The sequence below is a fragment of the Odocoileus virginianus genome, chromosome 31 (genome assembly GCF_023699985.2).
Source record: "Odocoileus virginianus isolate 20LAN1187 ecotype Illinois chromosome 31, Ovbor_1.2, whole genome shotgun sequence".
NCBI classification, from domain to species: Eukaryota; Metazoa; Chordata; class Mammalia; order Artiodactyla; family Cervidae; genus Odocoileus; species Odocoileus virginianus.
In genome coordinates, this window is record NC_069704.1 from 9,495,905 (window position 1) to 9,517,488 (window position 21,584).

At 48.6% G+C, this 21,584-nt stretch overlaps 1 protein-coding gene across 1 annotated transcript; it reads right to left on the bottom strand.

The window, feature by feature from the left end:
• Nucleotides 1-8,516: 8,516 nt before the first annotated feature.
• LOC110146027 (small ribosomal subunit protein eS12-like) lies at nt 8,517-9,184 on the bottom strand. Its single transcript, XM_070459125.1, has one exon. The coding sequence runs from the start codon at nt 8,937-8,939 to the stop codon at nt 8,541-8,543; it is 399 nt and encodes a 132-aa protein (XP_070315226.1). The 5' UTR covers nt 8,940-9,184; the 3' UTR covers nt 8,517-8,540.
• Between the last annotated feature and the right edge of the window lie 12,400 nt (nt 9,185-21,584).

Below are 21,584 nucleotides of genomic sequence, written 5' to 3' on the forward strand. Positions count from 1 at the left end.
CCTAAGGCAGCGAGTGGGGTGCTGTGGAACACAATGACCCTGTGTTTCCGGCTGAGTTGTGATGGCTGAGCAAGTCAAGCAGGTGAGGAGGGAAGGAGTAGGGGAGAATGCTCCCGCAGAAGGAATAACCTGTGCAAAGGCCCTGAGGCAGGAAGAGAAAGGAAGGGACTCCCTGAGCTCACACAATGAAAAGCAGAACCAGGGCTGGAGCCCAGGCTCTCTGGCTCCCCGTCCAGGGCTCCCTCCTCTGTCCCTGGTTTTCCTTCCAATGAACTTCATCTCTGATGGAGCTGCCGCAGCAGCTGTGCTGAAGGCAGAGGAATTTTGGCCCTGATACTGCCTGATCCAACTTCCTCAGTGTATGAACTGATAAGAGATTTTTAATTCTGGTGTCTAGACTAAGACAATGACCAAATGTCCTGCAGCAGATGAAGCTGATAAGAGCCTACATTGGGGGGAAACGGGGTGGCCCTCTCTGTGGTCACACTGTAGTGACCCTCGACCAAGGCAAAGGGGCCTCTGGGGCTGCAGGGCTGAGCCTGGAGGCTTCTAACAGGGTGAGGGCATTGGCTGGAGGCTTCTAACAGGGTGAGGGCATTGGCTGGAGGCTTCTAACAGGGTGAGGGCATTGGCTGGAGGCTTCTAACAGGGTGAGGGCATTGGCTGGAGGCTTCTAACAGGGTGAGGGCATTGGCTGGAGGCTTCTAACAGGGTGAGGGCATTGGCTGGAGGCTTCTAACAGGGTGAGGGCATTGGCTGGAGGCTTCTAACAGGGTGAGGGCATTGGCTGGGAGGCAGAGATGCTTGAGACGGTCCAGTTAAGACTGACCTTGCTTTAGATGAACATTCCAAGGAGCCTGAGTTGGGGACACGGCAACCCAGTGTTATCAATTGGAACAGATGAGGTTGTCCTGGAAACAAAGCGAAGTCTACATCCAAGAGGCTTAAAACCACAAAGATCTATTTCTCGCTCGTACAGAGTCCATCCTGAGCGCAGCAAGACCTCAAGCTGGCTCAGGGTGGCCCCTGCATTTCCACCCGGGCGAGAGTGTCTGCCATTAAATGCTGCCACCTGGTGGTCACAGCTGGCAAAGCCCAAGCTCAAGCAGGCAGCTCTGTGCAGTGGTCCCATGCGACGTGGTCTGAGCGCGGATGTCTGGCTGCCCATTCTGGGATGGGCAGTCAGAGATGCCTGGAAAGCCACCATGGCGACAGCCCTCACTTAGCTGAGCATCCCCCAAGGGCCACAGACCACCGCCTCAGGCGATCATGTCACTTACTGAGCTCTCGCTATCAGCCGGGTGCTCCCTGGGCACTAGGATGACTTTTAATCCCCACAACCATGCTGCAGGTGGGTACCAATATCCTCTCCGATTTTACAAATGAGGAAACAGGATCAGGAAGGTTTCAGCAATTTGGTCAAGGCCACATGGCATGTCTACACACCCAAAGGTCTAGCCTTTGAAGAGAGGGATTCAAGAAGAGAGACAAGAGGAGGTTCATGGGAAGACAACCCTATAAAAAGTGAGATTTTGAGTGGTGGATGGATGAAGAGGATATGTGAGACATTTTCTGTTATGCCAGTCCTGCCTTTATATCTTAGAGAGATTTCAGTAAAGATGTATGGCTTTTCAGTGCCTTTTTTCTTTTATGATTTTTTGCAATTAAAAAAAAAAAACCTTTCTAACTCACTGAACAGTGGGAAGCATACTCTTCACATAGATCCACCAACTATTAACATCTTGCCACACCCAGGCCTCCTCTCTCTTCCTGCTCCTCCTCCGTCTCTCTGTCTCCGTGTTTCTCTTGCTCTTCACACACACACACACACAGCTCAACATTTTGCCAGACCATCCAACTACCATATTTCTCATGATACTTCAGCGTCCCAAACCCTTCAGCGTGCCTCTCCCAGGAGCAAAGACATTCTCCTACACAAATGCAAGCCCAAGATAATCAACATTCTTTGGGCAAATCACCCAACACAATGTCCACACTCACATTTCCTCTTCTGCCTCCCAAACGTGCTTTGTGGCTGCTTATTTTTCCCTATCCAGGATCCAGTGAAGCGTCACATACGACATTAGGCAGTGTATCTCCCCCACTCCATTCCTCATGACATTAGACCCTTTGAGGAATCCCAGCCAGATGTCCCACGGCATGTCCCATGTGGTTCCCATGTCAACTTCAGGTCAAACGTTTCCATCAAGGTCTGAACCCACCATCAGCCCATCTCACCATGGCTGGGACCAGCCTGAGGGCTCCGCCGTCATTAACAAGTCACCTTTGGAGTGATGCTTTAAGACTGTGAATATCCTGTTCTCCAACAAATTTCACCCCTGGCTCTTAGCATGCCTCCATGGTTCCTGCCTGCATTACTTACTGCATTGGAGGTTGCGGGTGCATGCTCAGTCCCTCAGCAGTGTCTGATTCTTTGCGATCCCATGGACTGTAGTCCACCAGGCTCCCCTGTCCATGGAATTTTCTAGGCAAGAATACTGGAGTGGGTTGCCCTATCCTACTCCAAGGGATCTTCCTGACCCAGGAATCAAACCCACGTGCCCTGCCTCTCCTGCATTGGCAGACAGATTCTTTACCACTGAGCCACCGACTTCCTAATTCTTAAGACAGAGTGGGCCTGGTTCTTTTGGATGTAGTAACACTTGAGCCTGTCCCAGGCCATCTGGTGCTTTCCAGGCCACACTGAACAGCAGGAGGAAGGAGGGTGGTCAGGCTGCTGCTGGGGAGAAGGCTGGCACCAGCCCCAACTCCATCCTCAACTGGCTGTGGGGCCCTGGGGTGGCCCTAGGACGAGCAGCATCTCTCCCCTGAGAGATTACTGGGCCTCTGAGTAGGAATCTATGTTCAAACAAGGTCCCTGGGGGATCTGTGTGCCTCTGGGTGTCTGCCAAATTCAATATTTCAGAGCTTCAGCCTTTTCAGGTGAGACTCAGTTCAGTTCAGTTCAGTCGCTCAGTCATGTCCAATTCTTTGCAACTCCATGGACTGCAGCACCCCAGGCTTCCCTGTCCACCACCAGCTCCTGGAGCCTACTCAAATTCATGTCCATCGCATCAGAGATGCCATCCAACCATCTCATCCTCTGTCGTCCCCTTCTTCCGCCTTCAATCTTTCCCAGCGTCAGGGTCTTTTCCAATGAGTCAGTTCTTCGCATGAGGTGGCCAAAGTATTGGAGTTTCAGCGTCAGTCCTTCCAAAGAATACTAGTGTTGCTCAAGTCTGGCTTTCTCAGAAAAACAAATTCTTGTTTTTATATCTGCCTGTGCAAGAAGCTGATGATGGTGATGATGAAGATGATGGTGACCGCGACTACTATATTTCCTTTTTTTTAACAACAAATATTTGAGCTCATCTCTAAGGAAGGGAAATGAGCTCCGATATTTAACCAAGACTTCTGAATGGCATATTTATAATAATTAAGAAGATTGGAATTTGTTGGAGGAAGGAGCCTGGGAGGTATTAACCAGAAATTCCAACTGTTGGGTTGACTTGGGCGGTCCCAGGGCCACAGGGAGTTTCTCCCACAAGTCCCTCTTCTACAGAAGGAGAATGGGAAATGCAGAAGTTTGGGGGTTGGGGGGAGGGAGGCGGCACAAGCAGACGGGGCAAAGCCTGCCATTGCCCTGAAATCTCCTCAGCCTCATGCTTTATCTTCATTATGCGAGCCAAATTCTCCTTCTGTTCCATAGTATATCCATGTTTGTTTCAACATGCTAAAATGTGTTGAATTCTCATCAGACGAGAATATGTCCTACACGAGTGACCCCATGGCCTTGCGCCCTCTCCCGGGTACAGCCCCAGGACCCAGTGGTTTGTGAAGGTGTGAAGCAAGCATCCTAAGGTGACCTGCACGCCTACCTGAGGGAGGACCCACCCGCAGCTGCAAGAGGGAGCAGGGAGGCTCAGGTGTGTCCAGAACCACCCCTGGGTGAGACGCTGTTGCTCCACACAAGCCTCCCCTGGTGCCCAGCGCTTTTGTCTGCAAGGGTTTCACTTCCAACCACCAGCCCCGCCTCCGCTCTGGGTTTTATACACACCCCATGGCCCTGCTGGTCAGGGCTTCTGGCCATCCCCATTCTACAGGTGGGAAAACTAAGGCCAGGAGGAGGCAAACAACAGCTTGCCCAAGTTCACACAGCACATCGGGGACAAACTCAAGACTGGAACCCAGGGTTCCCGTTCCCAGTTCAGAGCTGTCTCTCTCAAAAGACCAGAAGAAAGGCTGAGACTCCTTGTCCCCCGGCTGTGTTTGTTTGCCAGTAAGTGGTTAAGCAGCCCCCTGTGGTCTCGAGGCTGGAGTTCACCCGCTGGACAGGTGGACACCGGCAGTCTTCCCCTTCCCAGGAGGGCGGGGCTGTCTCTCATGTCACTCAGGCCGCACAAGAAAGATACCCACAGGCTCCTTGCCAGTAGGAAAGGCTGGGCACCCCAATCCCAACCCTAGCTTGCATAGCGTGTCATAGTTCACAGAGTGACCCGGCTGACCTGAGGCAAATCCCTGCCCCAGGCCTCAGTTTCCCCCTCCAAGAGACACACCAGAGTTCGGGTTCCATGGCTAATTACCTTTGGCTTAGAACACAAAAATAAAGGCTTGATTTCATTCTCAGACCAAACATTAAAATACTTGCCTCCGAGGCAGTTTTGTCTCGAGCCCAGCCTTCACTCCGGCTCCCTGCATCCTCCCAGCCCCGCAGGCTCCTCCGGCAGTGGTCCAGAAGTGGCCCAGGCCCATCGGCTTCCACTCAGCATCCTCAGCCAGCCGCTCTGCCAAGGACTTGGCCCCTGGCCTCGCGAACTCTCCGGGGCTCAGAGGCGGCGGGTCCCAGTTAAGGAAGAGACAGAGGCCCCTGGCAGGGCGGCCTTTCCTGCTCCCACAGGACCCTCCGCCCTGCAGGAGCAGCCAGACCCAGGGGCCAGCTGGGCGGTCGCTGGGTGACCAGAGGGCCAGCCCCTGGGGAAGAGAAGGCTCGAAGAGGTTTTGGGTGGTTTACTCAGACACAAACCCTGCAGGGTCCAAGGTCTGGGCAGGGAGGACAAGAGCCAGAGGTGTGGTCCAGGCCCTGGGTGCCAGAGGGGCGGCAGACGGGCATCTGGGGCTGGTGGTGGATGAGGCCACTGGCTTCAGCAGTAGACAGATCTGAATTCAAACTCTGCTTTGCAACCTCAGACACAGCCCAGTGGCCTCTGTTTCCCCATCTGTCAAATGGGTCAGTACTGTTACCAAGTCACACATTGTGAGACTTGAATGAGCCAAGATGTGCAAAATTTCTCACACATCATACAGGCCTTCACCATCTCCCGGAGCTTGCCCAAACCCACAGCCAATGAGTCAGTGATGCCATCCAACATCTCATCCTCTGCGGCCCCCTTCTCCTCCTGCCCTCATTCTTTACCAGCATCAGGGTCGTTTCCAGTGAATAGGTTCTTTGTGTCAGGTGGCCAAAGTATTGGAGCTTCAGCCTCAGTTCTTCCAATGAATATTCAGGGTTGATTTCCTTCAGGATGGACTGGTTGGATCTCCTTGCTGTCCAAAGGACTCTCAAGAGTCTTCTCCAACACCGCAGCTCAAAAGCATCAATTCTGCAGTTACTATTATTACCACTATCACAGTGGTCTCCACTCATCCACGCTGCATCTGTTCCAAGACTCAAAGTGGATGGTTGAAACCACGGACACTACCGAACTCTATATATAGTATGTTTTCTCCTATGATAAAATTTAATTTATAAATTAGGCCCAGTAAGAGATTAACACCAGTAACTAATATAGAAGAGAACAATAATGACAACACACAATAATAAAAGTTAAATGAATGTGGTCTCTCTCATTCCAAATATTTTACAAATTGAACACCTTTTCCATCTTCACTAAGCACTTATCGTGTGCTATGGCCCTAATTGAACAGTTTGAGGTCCAAAAGCAAAATAGCAAGAATTTCTTTTTGCTTCTTCACAGTTTCACGGATAAATTTGTTTTTGCCATAGATGGCAGCAACTTCAGCAAGTACTTATTTTTTTCTTAATTAAGTTGAGAATTTTCACCGCTTCACTTACAGGAAGCACGTTATGGCTTCTCTTTGGCAGATCCAAATCCCTGGCATCATTGCTGTGGATCTTTGGTGCTGTTTTTAAGTAAACTGGGGCTTCCCAGATGGTGCAGTGGTAAAGAATCTGCCTGCCAATGCAAGACACACAGAGACTCGGGTTCAATCCCTGGATAGGGAAGATCCCCTGGGGAAGGAAATGGCAACCCGATCTAGTATTCTTGCCTGGAAAATCCCACGAACAGAGGAGTCTGGTGGGCTACAGTCCATGGGCTGCAACGAGTCAGACGTGACTGAGTGACTGAGTGCACACACCCATGTGAATTCTCATCCTGGGTGGACTGAGAGGTGTGGCAGGAGACTATTTCATCACACTGCTTAGAAGGGCGTGACTTAAAACTGAAGAGTTGTCTATTTCTAGAACTTCCATTTAATATTGTGGGCTTAGTCACTCATTTCGGAGAAGGCAACCGCAACCCACTCCAGTACTCTCGCCTGGATGGACGGAGGAGTCTGGTAGGCTGCAGTCCATGGGGTCGCTAAGAGTCGGACATGACTGAGTGACTTAACTTTCACTTTTCACTTTCATGCATTGGAGAAGGAAATGGCAACCCACTCCGGTGTTCTTGCCTGGAGAATCCCAGGGACGGGGGAGCCTGGTGGGCTGCCGTCTATGGGGTCACACAGAGTCGGACACAACTGAAATGACTTAGCAGCAGCAGCAGTCACTCATTTGTGTCCCACTCTTTGCAACATTATGGACTGTAGCCCACCAGGCTCCTCTGTCCATGGGGATTCTCCAGGCAAGAATACTGGAATGGGTTGCCATGTCCTCCTCCATGGGATCTTCCCAACCCAGGGATCAAATCCAGATCTCCCTCACTGCAAATGTATTCTTTACCATCTGAGCCACCCCATTTAATATTGGGGTGGCCAAAAAGTTTGTTTGGGTTTTCTTGTAACATCTTACAGAATGATGTTATGGAAAAATCCTAATGACTTTTCGGCCAGCCCAATATTTTTGGACCACAGTTGACCACAGGTAACTGAAACTGTGGAAAGTGTAATGGTGTATAAGGAGGCTGGGGCGGGGGGTGGGATCGGCTATACTATTATTAATATTAATGCTGGAAAAAATGAAGAAGGTCCAGCTCACTATCTCATTTCCAATATATTGCCCCAAATGATATCGGCTTCTGGGTGTCCCTAGGCCACAACAAGGAGGACCAGAGCTGGAAGCCCCAGGGGGATGTGATGGGTCAAGCCAGACCCAGGACCCAGGGTCCTCTGATGTCCCACCAAGCAGCCACTGCGGCCTTGACCACCACCCCCCCCAGGGGAAGTGGGGCCCACTGGCCCTGACCTTCCAGTTCTGAAACTCCACATGTCCTCACTCCGCAGGGCGGGTTTTAAAATCTGTTTTAAGGATGAAGGACAGTAGAGCAAGGCTTATGAGTCCCTCGAGACAGAGTGACCTGCCCTTGGGAGCAAAGAGAGTGACTTTCCAGCTGGAGAGAGGCCACTAGGTCAACCTGACTTATGAGCTTCTTTCCAGACGCACCAAGAGCAGCTCTGACGTCCGGGCCGCGTGTGGGCGCTGCTTTATGTGAGACCCCGCTCCCGGGACCTGGCCACTCCAGGAAGGGGGCTGACTGCCCCAAGTCACAGCTTCATTCTTTCCCTGCTGGTTCATGGATGGGTGCGTGAATATTTGCAGGGGACTTACTTTGTGCCAGGCCCTGGGCTGAGTCTGGGGACACAAAGGGTGCACAGACGTGGTCCCCCTGCTCCCCCGTCGGGACACAGGAAATACATACATGCATGTGAAAGAATTACAGCTGAGGACTGTGTAGAAAGCAAACCAGAGATGTGACTGAGAAAAACTGGGGGATGACTGTTGCCCCCAGGATGGTCAGAGAAGGATTCTTCAAGGAGGAGACAGAGGATGAGAAGGTACTAGGTAGAAAGAAGGGGCAGGGGCCAAGATGCTCCCACTTTTCTCCTTTGCAAGGTCCTGTGACCTTGCAGCTCTTCTCACTAAAGAGGCACAGTCTATTTCCCCATCTTGAATCTGGGCTTGGCATGGACTTGCTGCAGCAATAGCTTTCAGGAGACCTGACCTACACTGAGGCTTGGAAACATGCTTGCCGGAGTCTACCTTCCTCTGAACTCCTGCCTTCACCCCCAGCAAGCCTGCTGGAGAGGTGGGGAAGAGACACGTGGATGAGAATCAAGTTGTCTCAGCCTTTGTAGCCAAGGCCAGGCTAGACCAGTCACCAGCCCTCGAGTCACCTTCACGTAAGGGAACCCAGCCAAGGTCAGCAGGGCCACTACCCAACCCACCACTGACCGGAGATGCATGAGAGGCCCCAACCAAGATCAACCAAGCCCTAACCAGGCCAGCAGAGCAATTCGGCGGTCTCACTGCCTCCTAAGATGGTTTTTTTTTTAAATTAAGAACTCAGTTTTTTATTTCATCATTTCTTGCATTTGAAGTACTCCTCGATGGCATCCTTGGCCTGAGATTCTTTGCCATAGTCCTTAACCACCGCACAACTACAACCAACCACTTTACAGGGCTTTCCCTCTCTGTCAGTTTTACAAAGGCCTACCCATTCCCCTAGCTTCTTGTTGTCATCAACCTTAGTAAGGTTGATTTGATGCTCAGCACAAAAGGCTTCCACCAACTTGACATACACAGGCTCATCACAGTTGGATGCAAGCACACATAGATGGGCTTGGCGCTTGTCTAAAGTTTTGGCAGCTTCGTGAATTCCACGTGCTAAGCCATCGAGGATGAGGGTGGTCTTCAGCACCTGTTGCAAAGCAGTATTAATGTTCATGACACCTCCAGCAGCAATGCCTTCCTCGGCCATGGCGGTGGGTTACGGTGGAGTCAAATCTTGAATGCACCCAAGCCTCCGCCTCCGCATGGCTCCTAGGCTGCGGGGAAAGAGGGCTGATTACTTTTTTAAGTCACTAGGTTTGGGGATGGTTCGTTACCTGGCAACAGGTAACTGATACGGGGGAGAGCATTCCAGGCCACAGGAATAGTATTTACAAAGGCTCAGAGGCAAGGAAAGAGCTTCATGAGTTGAGAGAAACAAAAAAAGAAAGCCAGAACACCTGGAAAGTGATAAAAGGACCAGGTAGGAGAGAGAAAATGAGATCCAGGAGGTGGGTGGGAGCCAGATGGCGCACAGCCTTAAGAGGGGCTGGGATATTTTCCTAAGTAGAAAGGGGACCCAGTGGAAAGTTCTAAGAAAGTGGTGGAGCAGGATCAGAGCAGTGCAGGCATATGATGGATTTACTCTCAAAACTTCCCTCTGGCCGTTCCAGGAGGAAATGAATCAGAAGGAGCAACAGGAAGTTAAGAGGCCACTTGTAGGTTTCTTCCCTTTGCAAAGTAGGGGCTGGTCACAAAACCTTAGAAAGTAGGCATCTGGGGAAACTGAAGCCTGGCAAAGGGGCTGAAATGAGTGGGAAGCAGCTTAAGAAGCGCTTGAGGGGAAATGCATAGCTTCAAAGGTTCATATTAGAAACAAGATAGGTTTCAAATCAATTATCTTAGCTTCTACTTGATGAAGCTCGAAAAAGAAGAGCAAATTTGAAGGACTTAAGACTACCTGATTTCAAACCGATAATAACACAGTAGTAATTAAGGCAGGGTGCCACTGGCAAAACTACTGATATAAAGATCAATGGAAGAGAATAGAATTCCCAAAACAGACCCAAACATACATGGTCAGTTGAGTTTGACAAAAGTGCCAAGATAACTCAAGAAGGAATCAATATTAAAAAAATAAAAGAATTTGACATTTACCTTGTGCCATATACAAAAAACTGATGTGAAATAGATCATAGACTGAGGCATAAAAGCTCAAATTATAAAATTTCTAGAAGAAAATATAGAAGAAATTCTTTAAACCTTGGATTAGGCAAGAATTTCTTATAAAGGACACAAAATGCAGTAAATGTAAAAAAAAATGTCTTAATTGAACTTGATCAAAATTTAAACTTCTGCTCTTTAAAGACATTGTTGAGTAATAAAAGTTTAGCCACCAACTGGGAGAAAATATTCATGATACAATGTTCTGACAAAGAACTTGTATCCGGAATATATAAAGAACTCTTTCAAATTAATACTAAAAAGATAAATCATTTTTAAAAATATATTTGAATAGACACTTCACAAAAGAAGATGCACAAATAGCCAATAAGCACATAAGATGCTTGACGTCATTTGTCTTTAGAGAAATGTAAGTACAAATGACAATGAGATGTTAGTACACACTCACCAGAATGGCTAAAATTAAAATTACTGACAATATACCAAGTGCTGACAAAGATATAGAGCAACTGAAATTCTCATATATTGCTGGTAAGGATATAAAATGATTCTTTGAAAACAGGTTGACAGCTGCTTATATAGTTACGCATGCATTTACCACATCACCCAGCAATTCCACTCTGCAGTGTTTATCTTAGAGAAATAAAAACAAATGTCCTCATAAAGACTTGTACATGGATATTCATAGTAACTTCATCTGGAATACCCCCTAATTGGAAATAATCCAAGTGTCAATCAACTGATGACTGTATAAGCAAACTGGTACATCCACACAATAGAACATTGATCCGCAGCCAAAAGAAGTGAACTACTCATACACACATATGGATGAATCTCAAAAATGTTACCCTGAATGAAAGCCAGATACAAAATACTACGCACTATATGTTATACTAAGTCGCTCCAGTCGTGTCCGACTCTTTGCAACACTATGGACGGTAGCCCTCCAGGCTCCCCTGTCCACGGGATTCTTCAGGCAAGAACACTGGAGTGGGTTGCCATGCCCTCCTCCGGGGGCTCTTCCCAACTCAGGGATCAAACGCCTCTTAGGTCTCCTGCATCGGCAGGTGGGTTCTTTACCACCAGCACCACCTGGGAAGCCCATATAACAACTATATAAACCTGTGAAAACAATCTCTGTAAACAAAAACTGCTTCCCCTCCCCTGTATTTCTTAACTCACTTTTAGAATCACTCATTATGTTACTCAGTTGAACAGCATGATCCCCATGTGTACATCAACGTCTGGAAAAGGTAAATCTAATCTACAGTGGCAGTGAGCAGACCAGTGTGGACTGAGGTCAGAGGTGGCAGGCATTGTCAGGAAAGGGTCATGAAGGAACTTTTGGAGATGACAGTCACGTCCTGTATCTTGATGGTGGTGGTGGTTACAAAGATGTATAAGGAAGGATGGAAAGCTTTCGTCTCTCAGTCATGTCTGACTCTTTGTGGCCCCATGGACTATAGCCTGCCAGGTTTCTCTCTCCATGGATTCTCCATGTAAGAATACAGGAGTGGATTGACATTCTTTTCTCCAGGGGATCCTTCCAACCCAGGGATCGAACTGGAATCTCCCACCTGCATTGCAGACAGATTCCTTACCATCTGAGCCACCAGGGAAACCCGTCAAAACACACCAAAATATACATTTAAATGGGTGTGTTTTATTGCATGTAAAGTGATATCTCAAAGTTACTTTTTTAAAGAGTTCTTTAAACATTTGTGGACGTATTTGTTAGAAAAAGTGTTTGTTGGCATTATTTCATAAAATTGCATATCCTGCAACCCAGCAGTCCCAGTCCTGGGTATAGACCCTAAAATCTGAGTGCACATGTGCTCCAGGAGACAAAACAGAAAGTTTATAGTGGCATATTTAAAATGTCTTTTGGCAGTAGAATGAATAAATAAATGATGTCATATGATTTTTAAAAAACTATACTCAAGGAAAGTTAATGAACTGCAAGTATACACCCCAATGTGGCTGAGCCTCACAAACATAATATTGAGCCAAAGAGGCCAAGCATGAACAAAAATATGTGCAGTGTGATTCTATACACATCAAGTTCAAAAAAGTAGGCAAAATGAAACTCTATGGTTTGGGAAGTTCTCTGTAGAAACAAAACTATAAAATAAAGCAAGAAATGATCAAAAGATCAGCACTGACTCTAGTGGGATGAGAAAGACACACAGGGACATCTAGTTGCTGATTATGTTCTATATCTTAACCTGGGTGGTTCTTAAGTTGGTGTTTGCTTTATAATTATTTGTTGAACTATATACATATTTTATGCACTTTCCTCTGTGTGTAAATATTCTAGACTTTAAAAATTCATAAACAAAGTAAGACAAGAAAGAAAGTGATGAGAAATTTGCAGATGGAAGAGAAACTGAGGAAATCAGGGAAGACTTCCTGGAGGAGGGGTCTGTTTTGCAGATGTATACTAAGAGTCCTCCACATACCAGACCCACAATGGCAAATATAAACAAAGACTCACTCTTCTTGTCCATGTGGAATGTACATTCCAGAGAGGGAGATGGACAGGAATCAAATAGCACACTGTAAAAACATCACTGACAGAGTGCCTTGGGGATCTTGAGCATCTTACTGGCCTTGAGGGTAAAGTCCAGGGGTCCTGGGTTCTGAAGAGTGAGTATGGCTTGCCTGGGAATGAAGGGTAGGAGGAGTTGGAGGTGGCAGCATCAGCCCCAGTGAAGTTTCTCAAGCAAAAGAGAATTTGGCCCCAGAGAGCTACCGAAAAGCTCACATGATCATGCAGAGAATCCTTGAGGAAGTGGCATGAGATGAACAGCATGGAGAAATGGAAGAAGATATTTGAACTGGCCTTTGAAGAGTGGATAGGAGTTCACCAGGCAAAAATGATCCTTCAGGAAATCCTTGAAGACTGGGATTGTGTGTCTTGCTCACCTATGCCTAGTACATAGATGTGCTCAGTAAAGAACATGCTAATTTCTCTTGGAAAGTAAAAAGTCGGAGAATAGAAGAATTGAGAGATTATAAAATTAGGGCCACTGGCCTTGGTCTCAGATAATGGTGATGCAGCCGTTTCAGGGCTGGGGGAGGGAGTTTGCTTAGCATCCTGGGCTCTATCTCATCTGTCGACAGCTTTAGCAGTCCATGAAATGACCAAGAGAGGAAGGAAGGAGCTGGAACGGAAAACTCTGAGAGACAAGCCATCTGCTCCTGGAAGCAGCTGACACATTGGCCGCCACCGCCACCACGAAACTGGCTTGGAACGCCTCTTCCACACCCCCACCTCGAACCTCAGGGTCTCATGAGGGTGACGGCAGCGGGGCCTGGGGACACTGGAGCCAGACGCAATCAGAGTGAGCAGCCGCGGCTGCGGTGGCTTCAGGAATCTGGTTGTTAGTGGGCAGCTGAGGGAGACTCGCTGTCTCCCCTGTGTTTACTTGGCTCCACGGAGGGGCTGGAAATTTGATCTCCGTGGGGACCGGGCCCTGGTCAGCCCCTGCCCAGAGTCTCTGACAGAGCATGGCCTCTCAGAGCTGCTCAGAAGATACTCTTTTATCTGGGAAACGGAGACCAGAAAGCAGACAGAGGCAGTTATGCCCAATCATAACTGAATAAGAGTAGCCCCCGGAGATGGGGGGCTTATAACACGCCAGGCACAGGGCCAATCCTTTCGAGGAAAGTATTCTTGTTTATCAGTTGGAGAAGCTGAGCCTCAGAGAGGGCAAGTAACTTGTCCAAGGTCACACAGAGCTAGAGTCGGGTTAAATCCAGATCTGCCCAGTTCCAAAGTCTGTGCCCCTAATCACCTCCCCATCCTGTCTCCGAGGGCAGTGTTCATCGTGTCTGGGATGCTGGAAACCCAGGTGCTCCAGCCAGATGCTCCTCGGAGATCTCCATCCATGGTGCCCTCCCCTCCATGACTGATCCTGGATTTAGGGACTCTGTCCTCACCTAGCCTGACCCCGTCCCACAGAAAGTCTCCATCTCCTTGTCCTCTCAGATCTCAACTTCCTTGAGCCCCCGCACCCCTGCCCAGGCTTCTCACTGCCTTGGATGCTCCTGGAATGGGTCTGCAAACACCAAATTTCCAACAGCAAGAATTCCTCCTCTGAACCAGCCATCAAGGATAAATTCATGAGGATGGGGGCTGACCTGTTATCCCTAGAACCCCCAGCATATGGCACAGTGCCTGGCACAGAAAAGGAACGAGAAAGGTCCCAAGCTCGGACATCTAGCCTGGGAATACATGGCACCTTGAGGAAAGACAGTTCTGCCGCTTGACTGCTGTGTGGCCCCGGGCATCGGATACAGCCTCTCTGAGCCCACTTCTTTCTTCCCCAAACAGTGAATGTACTATTTCATTCATGAATTCCATGATCTCATGCACACAAAAGGCTTAGCACTCAACAAATGCTCAATAAATACTACATCCTGGATTTGAACTTTGAAAATTTTTTTTGGAGGGGGGCCTTTGATTGGTTTTCAGACTCTCTTCCAGCTTTGTGCTACAAGTTTCTGGGGAATGGGTACCTGGGACTGATGCTGGAGTTAGGGATATCTGTTCTGTACCTAAGAACCAGGTACCCACTGCCAAGTTACCCAGCACAGTACTAGGATTATGGCCGATATGACTAACTCCATTGTCGATTTGAAAGCTTATCTTCCCCATATTTTTGCCTTTGAGTGAAGCTTCTGTGGATTTCTCTAAGCCTTGTTAAACCTGTTTACAACTTCAGGCTGAATCCCTCTCAGAGTAAGTGATCCGAGTGCTTTATCTGGTTAAACTAGGTGTCTAACCTTAAGCCTTCTTGCTATAATTCCAGCCTATTTTCTCACACTCCATCCTGACTGAGGTGGTAGCAGCTATTCTTTGTCCCTGGAGAGGTCACATGCCCTAAACAGGAAGAAAGCGCCCCTCATTCCCATTCCCAACCCAGGAATGTCCCTGGTACCTTTCCTACCGGAAATTTCTGCCCCGTATTGCTTTCTTATTCTTTGATGCAATAATGCTTCCTTGGGCTAGTCATTCCCCCACCGGGCCTTTTAGGGGAATACTCCTGAGCCTTCCTGGCGTGGGGAATTCCAAGGATGTTGAGCCAGACATCCAGGGCCCTCCCCACCACCCAGGAGCCTAGCCCCGGCCCCTTCTTGTCTGAATGGGGGAATCGAAGGTCTCCACTGTGGGTTGGTGGCACAGCTGGTCCTAACTCACTATCTTCTCTCCCAGGCCCCTAGGCCCCCACCATGGAGTTCCCATGATCACTGTCTCCCAAGCAGGGATCCCCCTGTCCAGCCCTGGAGAACAGAAGGGTCAAGCTTTCTGCATATAGAATATCAGGGATACAGTGGTCCCCACGCCTCCAGCCCTCCCCTGTCATTCTTCCTGGAATTTTGTGCCCATTTCCTGTGTCACCACCTGTGACCCCGAGTGCAGACTATTCCTTGTGAGGTGACCACAGCAGCAGGGCCAGGGCTCTTGATGAAGAAAACAAAACAGTGTTGATTCAGCACGTGCACACGCACACACACACATGCCACACACACCACCTCCATATGAGTTAAGGCTAGCACAGTGGCCTTCTGGGTCTGCGGGCCTTCTTAGCACCCCCTGGCTCTCAAACCTCATGACCCAGGCCTGGAAGCTCATCAACAATTCCCACAACCCTTCCCAAAAGCTAAAATTGAGTCACAGCATTGAGTCCTGGATCCAAAAGTCATCTGTGCTCCTTCCCAGAGTAGAAAAATCCTCTTCCAGTGCCTGTTGATGGGAGTCTCATGACTTGTCAAGGCATCTCACCCCACTGCTAGACAATCCTGGAGGCTGCCTGGAGGAGGACAAGGAGCAGGACCACGAGGTCAGAGGGGCCTGAGCTCAAACCCAGAAGTGCTAGCTTTGTGACCTTGGGGGAAGCCTCTTCGCCTCTCCGAGCCTCCGTATTTTCATCTGTACAACAAAACATTCGCCTCATGGAACTGCAGATAAAACACTTACATCTGTGAACAAAACATTTGCCTCACGGAATTGATGTGAGAATTAAATGAGAGGATATATGGAAACCTGAATGTCAGTTGCAATCTCCCCCTCCACCACTGGTGATAATGGAGCAGTGACCATCATCACAACAACCACCGATTCTACTGAGAAATGAATGTCCCGGACAGTGCTGTGTGCCTTATGCAAGTTATGTTATTTAATCGGCCTCTAAGGTAAGCACGGCCACTGCCAGCATTCCAGATGGGGAAGCCAGCACTTGGAGAAGTGTGTGTAACCTGCCAAGGCCCCACCGGTAGAAAAGGTAGGGCTGGAATTTAGACCCAGGAAACCTGAACTAGGAATCTACTTACTTAACCACTGTCGTACACGCCTCTTCAAACCTGCTGACGGTAAGTGCTCAGTAAAGGCTAGTCATCATTAGGGCTATAATTACTGGACTGCCAGGAATCTCTCTCTCCAGTTGAAGGCCCTCTCCAAGATTTCAGTATGAGGGTTCTGCCTTCCTGTGGTCTCTCTGCTTCCAAACTTCTCAGAGTTGATTCAGTGTGGATCATTCATGAGCCCCAGGAGAGCTGTCTCAGTTCCTTGGTGCAGTTACTGAGATGCAACAGTGGGCCGCTTCCTCCCTCGTTGGCCAGGAAAAACTCACTCCCCCAAGGTGCCTGGGAATGTGCCCTAGATTTAACGGGAAGATGGAATGTGGGAAAATGTATATACTTCTGAACACAACTTTATATTGAACATTTGACATCACTGTTTTTGAACATCCTTTTCTCCCCAACCCCACACCTCCAAGAATCTTCCCTGCTCAATTTGCTTCATAGAGCCTCGGCCACCCAAGGGCCCAGCACTCGACACACAAGGGTCTCCTCTTTCCTCCTCCCACCCCACACCCCTCCCCCTACCCCCAACTCTAGTCGGTCAGGGATAGGATTTCTGCTGCCACCAGCCCTTCATCCCAAACCTTCGCATCTTCACACAGATGGAGGGGCTTTCTAGTTAACTAGACCCACCTTTTCCATCTCCCCAAGTGACTCAGTGATAAAGAATCCACCTGCCAAGCAGGAGACACAGGTTCAATTCCTTGGTTAGGGAGATCCCCTGGAGAAGGAAAAGGCAATCCACTCCAACATTCTTGCCTAGAAAATCCCATGGACAGAGGAGCCTGGAGGGCTACAGTCTGTGGGGTCACAAAGTGTCAGACACAACTTAGCAACTAAACCAGCAACCACCATCACCCTTTTCCAGGGCAGTGGGGCCTTTGATGGGTCTTCATTCCTTGGCATAACAGCACAAGGAAATTCCTCCTTGGATTAAGTAGCAATAAGCCTGTTTTCCAATAACGATCTCAAAATATTAAAAGTCTCAGTTAGTTCAGTTCAGTTCAGTCGCTCAGTCGTGTCTGACTCTTTGTGACCCCATGAACCGCAGCACGCCAGGCCTCCCTGTCCATCACCAACTCCCGGAGTCCACCCAAACTCACGTCCATTGAGTCGGTGATGCCATCCAACCATCTCATCCTCTGTCGTCCCCTTCTTCTCCTGCCCTCAATCTTTCCCAGCATCAGGGTCTTTTCAAATGAGTCAGCTCTTCACAACAGGTGGCCAAAGTATTGCAGTTTCAGCTTCAACATCAGTCCTACCAATGAACACCCAGGACTGATCTCCTTTAACTGGTTGGATCTCCTTGCAGTCCAAGCGACTCTCAAGAATCTTCTCCAACACTGCAGTTCAAAAGCACCAATTCTTCGGCGCTCAGCTTTCTCAGACCTTGGTAATTATCTTGCCTAGATTTTCTATGAGATACAACCAGCCCTCACTGCTTGGACCACCCCATGCAGAGTGGGACATTTAGTGCTTTGTGACTCTACACCCCAACAGCATCCTGCCTCCGTCATTGTGACAACCGAAAATGCTCCCCCCACATTGCCAGAGCCCCCTAGCTCTTACTCATGCACAAGCATACAAGTGTGTACGCACACGTATACACACACATGTACACACACACACACACACGCACAGTGCAGAATTACTGCCCCCTTTGTTCACGAAGAGTAGAATGTGCCATCCCAATATATATCTCTAGTATATCTATTATTTTGAGTTGTAGGCACTTAAAAGGCAGCAAATGCTGGGACAGACCTCCTCTGAACTGTCTTTATCTGCCTCCAGACAGATCCTGCAAAAGGAACTCAAATATCATCAATCTCCTCCCCTGGAGTGTCCTCAACAGGGCGAGGAAGGCAGATTGAATCTAAACACAAAGAGACTAGGAGTCGATGCCACACCCACACAAGCTCTATCAGACTGTCACACCTCCAGTCTATTCTTCTAGGAGTCCATTCATCTTTCCGAAAACTCATTTCCTCTCCTCTAGGAGAGCTGCATCCTTCCGCCCCTTTCCCTATTAAGTCAGCGTTTCAGTCTGAGCTCTAAGCCACCTCAGGGAGTCACTCTTTCTGGCTTTGGCTGATGCGTGCCCGAGGGATACATGTTCATAAACTTCTGTTTTCCTCTTCTCAATGTCTTTTACGACCGGGGTCTCTGCTAAGAACTCAGAAGTGTAGAGGGAACATTATTTTTCCTCCCCTACCTACATACACCTGGGCTCAAGACGCAGAGAGGCAGACAGCTCTGCCTGTGGTCAGGGTCACGCAGCTAGTGAGGCTGGAAAGCTGGACCCCACCTCCAGAGGGAGGGCCTGGCCCAGGAGAATGGCCCCCTCGCTGCCCCACTGTAGAGGCTGAGGCCGTTCTGCTCCCAGGCCAGGAGCGGAGAATAGGGCCCCCCTCATTTTCTTCTGCTCCAGATCTCTGCAAACCCAAGTCCTTGGCTCCTCTGGAAGGGCCAGCAGGGCGCCAGGCAGAGAGCAGCAGAGAAAACCTCAGCCTCTCACATGCTGAGGACTCACGGGTTCTGCTTGGTTCCCAGTAAACCAGAAACATAGACGTCAAATGAGGTTAGCAGGAGCGCTGGCCTCGAGGTGGGCAGGGGAGCCAGCCAGACCTCATCCCAGCAGCTCTCTGGAGAGGCAGTCGTCCACCTCGAAGCCTGGACCCCCAACTTCCTGCAAGCCTGGCCATGGAATTCCAGCTGTCAGCTGCCCAGACATAGAGGGTGGGGGGCAGCGGGGGTAATTTCCATAATCCAAAAGCTGAAGTGTGCCAGTAAGCAGGGCTTTCCAGACGTGAGGCCAAAACACACAGCTCTGGGCCCACTTAGAAACACGGCACCTGGGGGAGGGGGCAGAGGGCAGGCCCCCTAAAGGCGGGCAGGGACCTCCGTTCACCTCTGAACCAGTCCTGGCTGTGACCCTGCAGGGTAGCCCAGCGCACCCCCATTTCACAGATGAGTTTGTCCCGAGTGGTCTTGAGGTGTGGGGGAGGGGCCGTGGCTTTAAGCACGAAGATTAGGGAGGCAGAGGATGAGGGAGGGGGAGGGGAGGGGCTTCCCAACTGGGAAGGAGGAAGGTCTGCAGGAAGGCTGTGAAGATGTCTAGGGAGGCTGAACCCCAGACACCCCAACTTTCCCAACCCCCATCCCCAAGAAAGGAGGGGTAGGAGCTCCTCTGGCTAAGTGGACAGAGGGCAGAGGGAAGGAACCCCAAACGATACCAAATTTCCCACTGGTCCTCTTTAAAAATCAAGACAAACTGGACAAACATATCTAAGTTTGTGGTTGTATATATCTACCTGCTACTCTCTCTCTCTCTCTAAAAATTTTTAGAAATTGCGGCGTATGTTGACTCTAGTAGATGTCGTAGCCAGATTATGTAGCCTGTGTTCTCCCTGTAATACATCATGAGTCTCTCCTCTATTATGGAATACACCTTTAATTAATTTTCTGAGATATAATTGACATAGCATAAAATCCATCGTTTTAAAATGTGCCATTCAGTGGTTTTTACTATATTCACTATATTGCACAGTTATAACCATTATCTCATTCCAGAACATTTCAGTCAGCCCCAAAAGAAACTGGTACCTATTAGTGGTTAGTGCCAATTCTCCCCTTCCCTGATCTTCTGACAACCACTAATCTACTTTCTATCTATGGACTTGCCATTCTGTATAAGTCATATAAATGGAATCATAATGAATGGGATTATGCCTGACTTCTTTCACTTAGCATCATGTTTGCAAGTTTCTTCCATGTTGCAGCGGGTAATAGTACTTCCTTTCTATGACTGAATAATGGCTTATTGTATGGATATGCCATATTTTTCCTGTCTACTCATTAGTTGATCGACATTTGGATGGTTTCCATTTTGGGGATATTATGAGAAATGCTGCTTTGAGCATCTGTGTACGACAAGGTTTTGTGTGGACAAATGTTTTCATTTCTCTTGGATATATATGTAGGAGTAGAATTGCTGGGTTATGGTAATTCTATATTTAGCTTTTTGAGGAACTGCCAGACTGTTTTCCACAGTGGCAACACCATTTTACATTCCCATCAACAATGTAAGAGGATTCCAGTTTCTCCACATCCTCACCAACACTGGCTATTTTTCTTTTGTTTTTTAAATCATAATCATTGTGGTTTTGATTCTCATTTCCCTAGTGACTAATGATGTTGGACATAAATATGCTTTTAAATTGTGATTTTAGTGGCTGTATAAATTCCATGGTAGATGACTATAATGTATTTTTTAATCGGCTACTATTGAGTATATTTTAAATGGGTACTGTTGAGTATATTTTAATTGGCTACTATTAAGTGTTCCTATTTTTCTTCATGTATATACATATAAGCCTTTGTATATCATAATTATCTCTGATGCAATTTTGTTCATTCACTCAACAGCTATCTAGTAATCCAAGCCTATTCTAGGTGCTTTTATATGGTGCTGACCAAAACAGGTCCAATACGTCCTTCCTGGAACATACTGTCTGGTGATTTGGTAAACAATCATGCAAAGAAGTCTATCATTACAAAGGCTGATGAGTATTATTAAGGAAAAGTACAGGAGGCACGTGCAAGAGGACCCTGTCGTTCAGAGCAGGAGGTCAGGTGAGGCCCGAGGAGGGGGACTTAGCCAGGGTCAGGTAAAGAATCTACCTGCAATGTGGGAGACCTGGGTTCCATCCCTGGGTTGGGGAAGATCCTCTGGAGAAGAACGGCAATCCACTCCAGTATTCTTGCTGGGAAAACCCCATGGACAGAGGAGCCTGGTGGGCTACGGTCCCTGGGGTCACAAAGACTCAGACACAGCTGAGTGACTAACATGGGCTGGAGGCGGGGAAGGCACTCCAGGCAGAGGGAAGAGCGTGCGTGAGGCCCTCGCGTCGGGAAACGGCCCTGCCCATTTCAGCAACTAACAGCAGACGTGAGTGTCTGGGTAGACACGGGGAGAAAGAGCAAAGTGGGTGGGGTGGAAGGAATCCACGTGGAGGGGGGATGGACAGTACTGACTGATAACCAGTTTCAGGATGGCTAAATACACAGATAATTGCTTTCTTTCCAATTATGTCCATTCAAATAGCAAAGGAGAGATGGTGAGAAGAAAGGAGTAGGGGAGAGAGGATTTCTGAAGACAGCATACTTAAATGATTCTTGCCCTATTTGTCCCTGTGCCAGCCAGGCTGGTACAGGAGATCCAACCAGTCCATCCTAAAGGAGATCAGTCCTGGGTGTTCACTGCAAGGACTGATGCTGAAGCTGAAACTCCAATCCTTTGGCCACC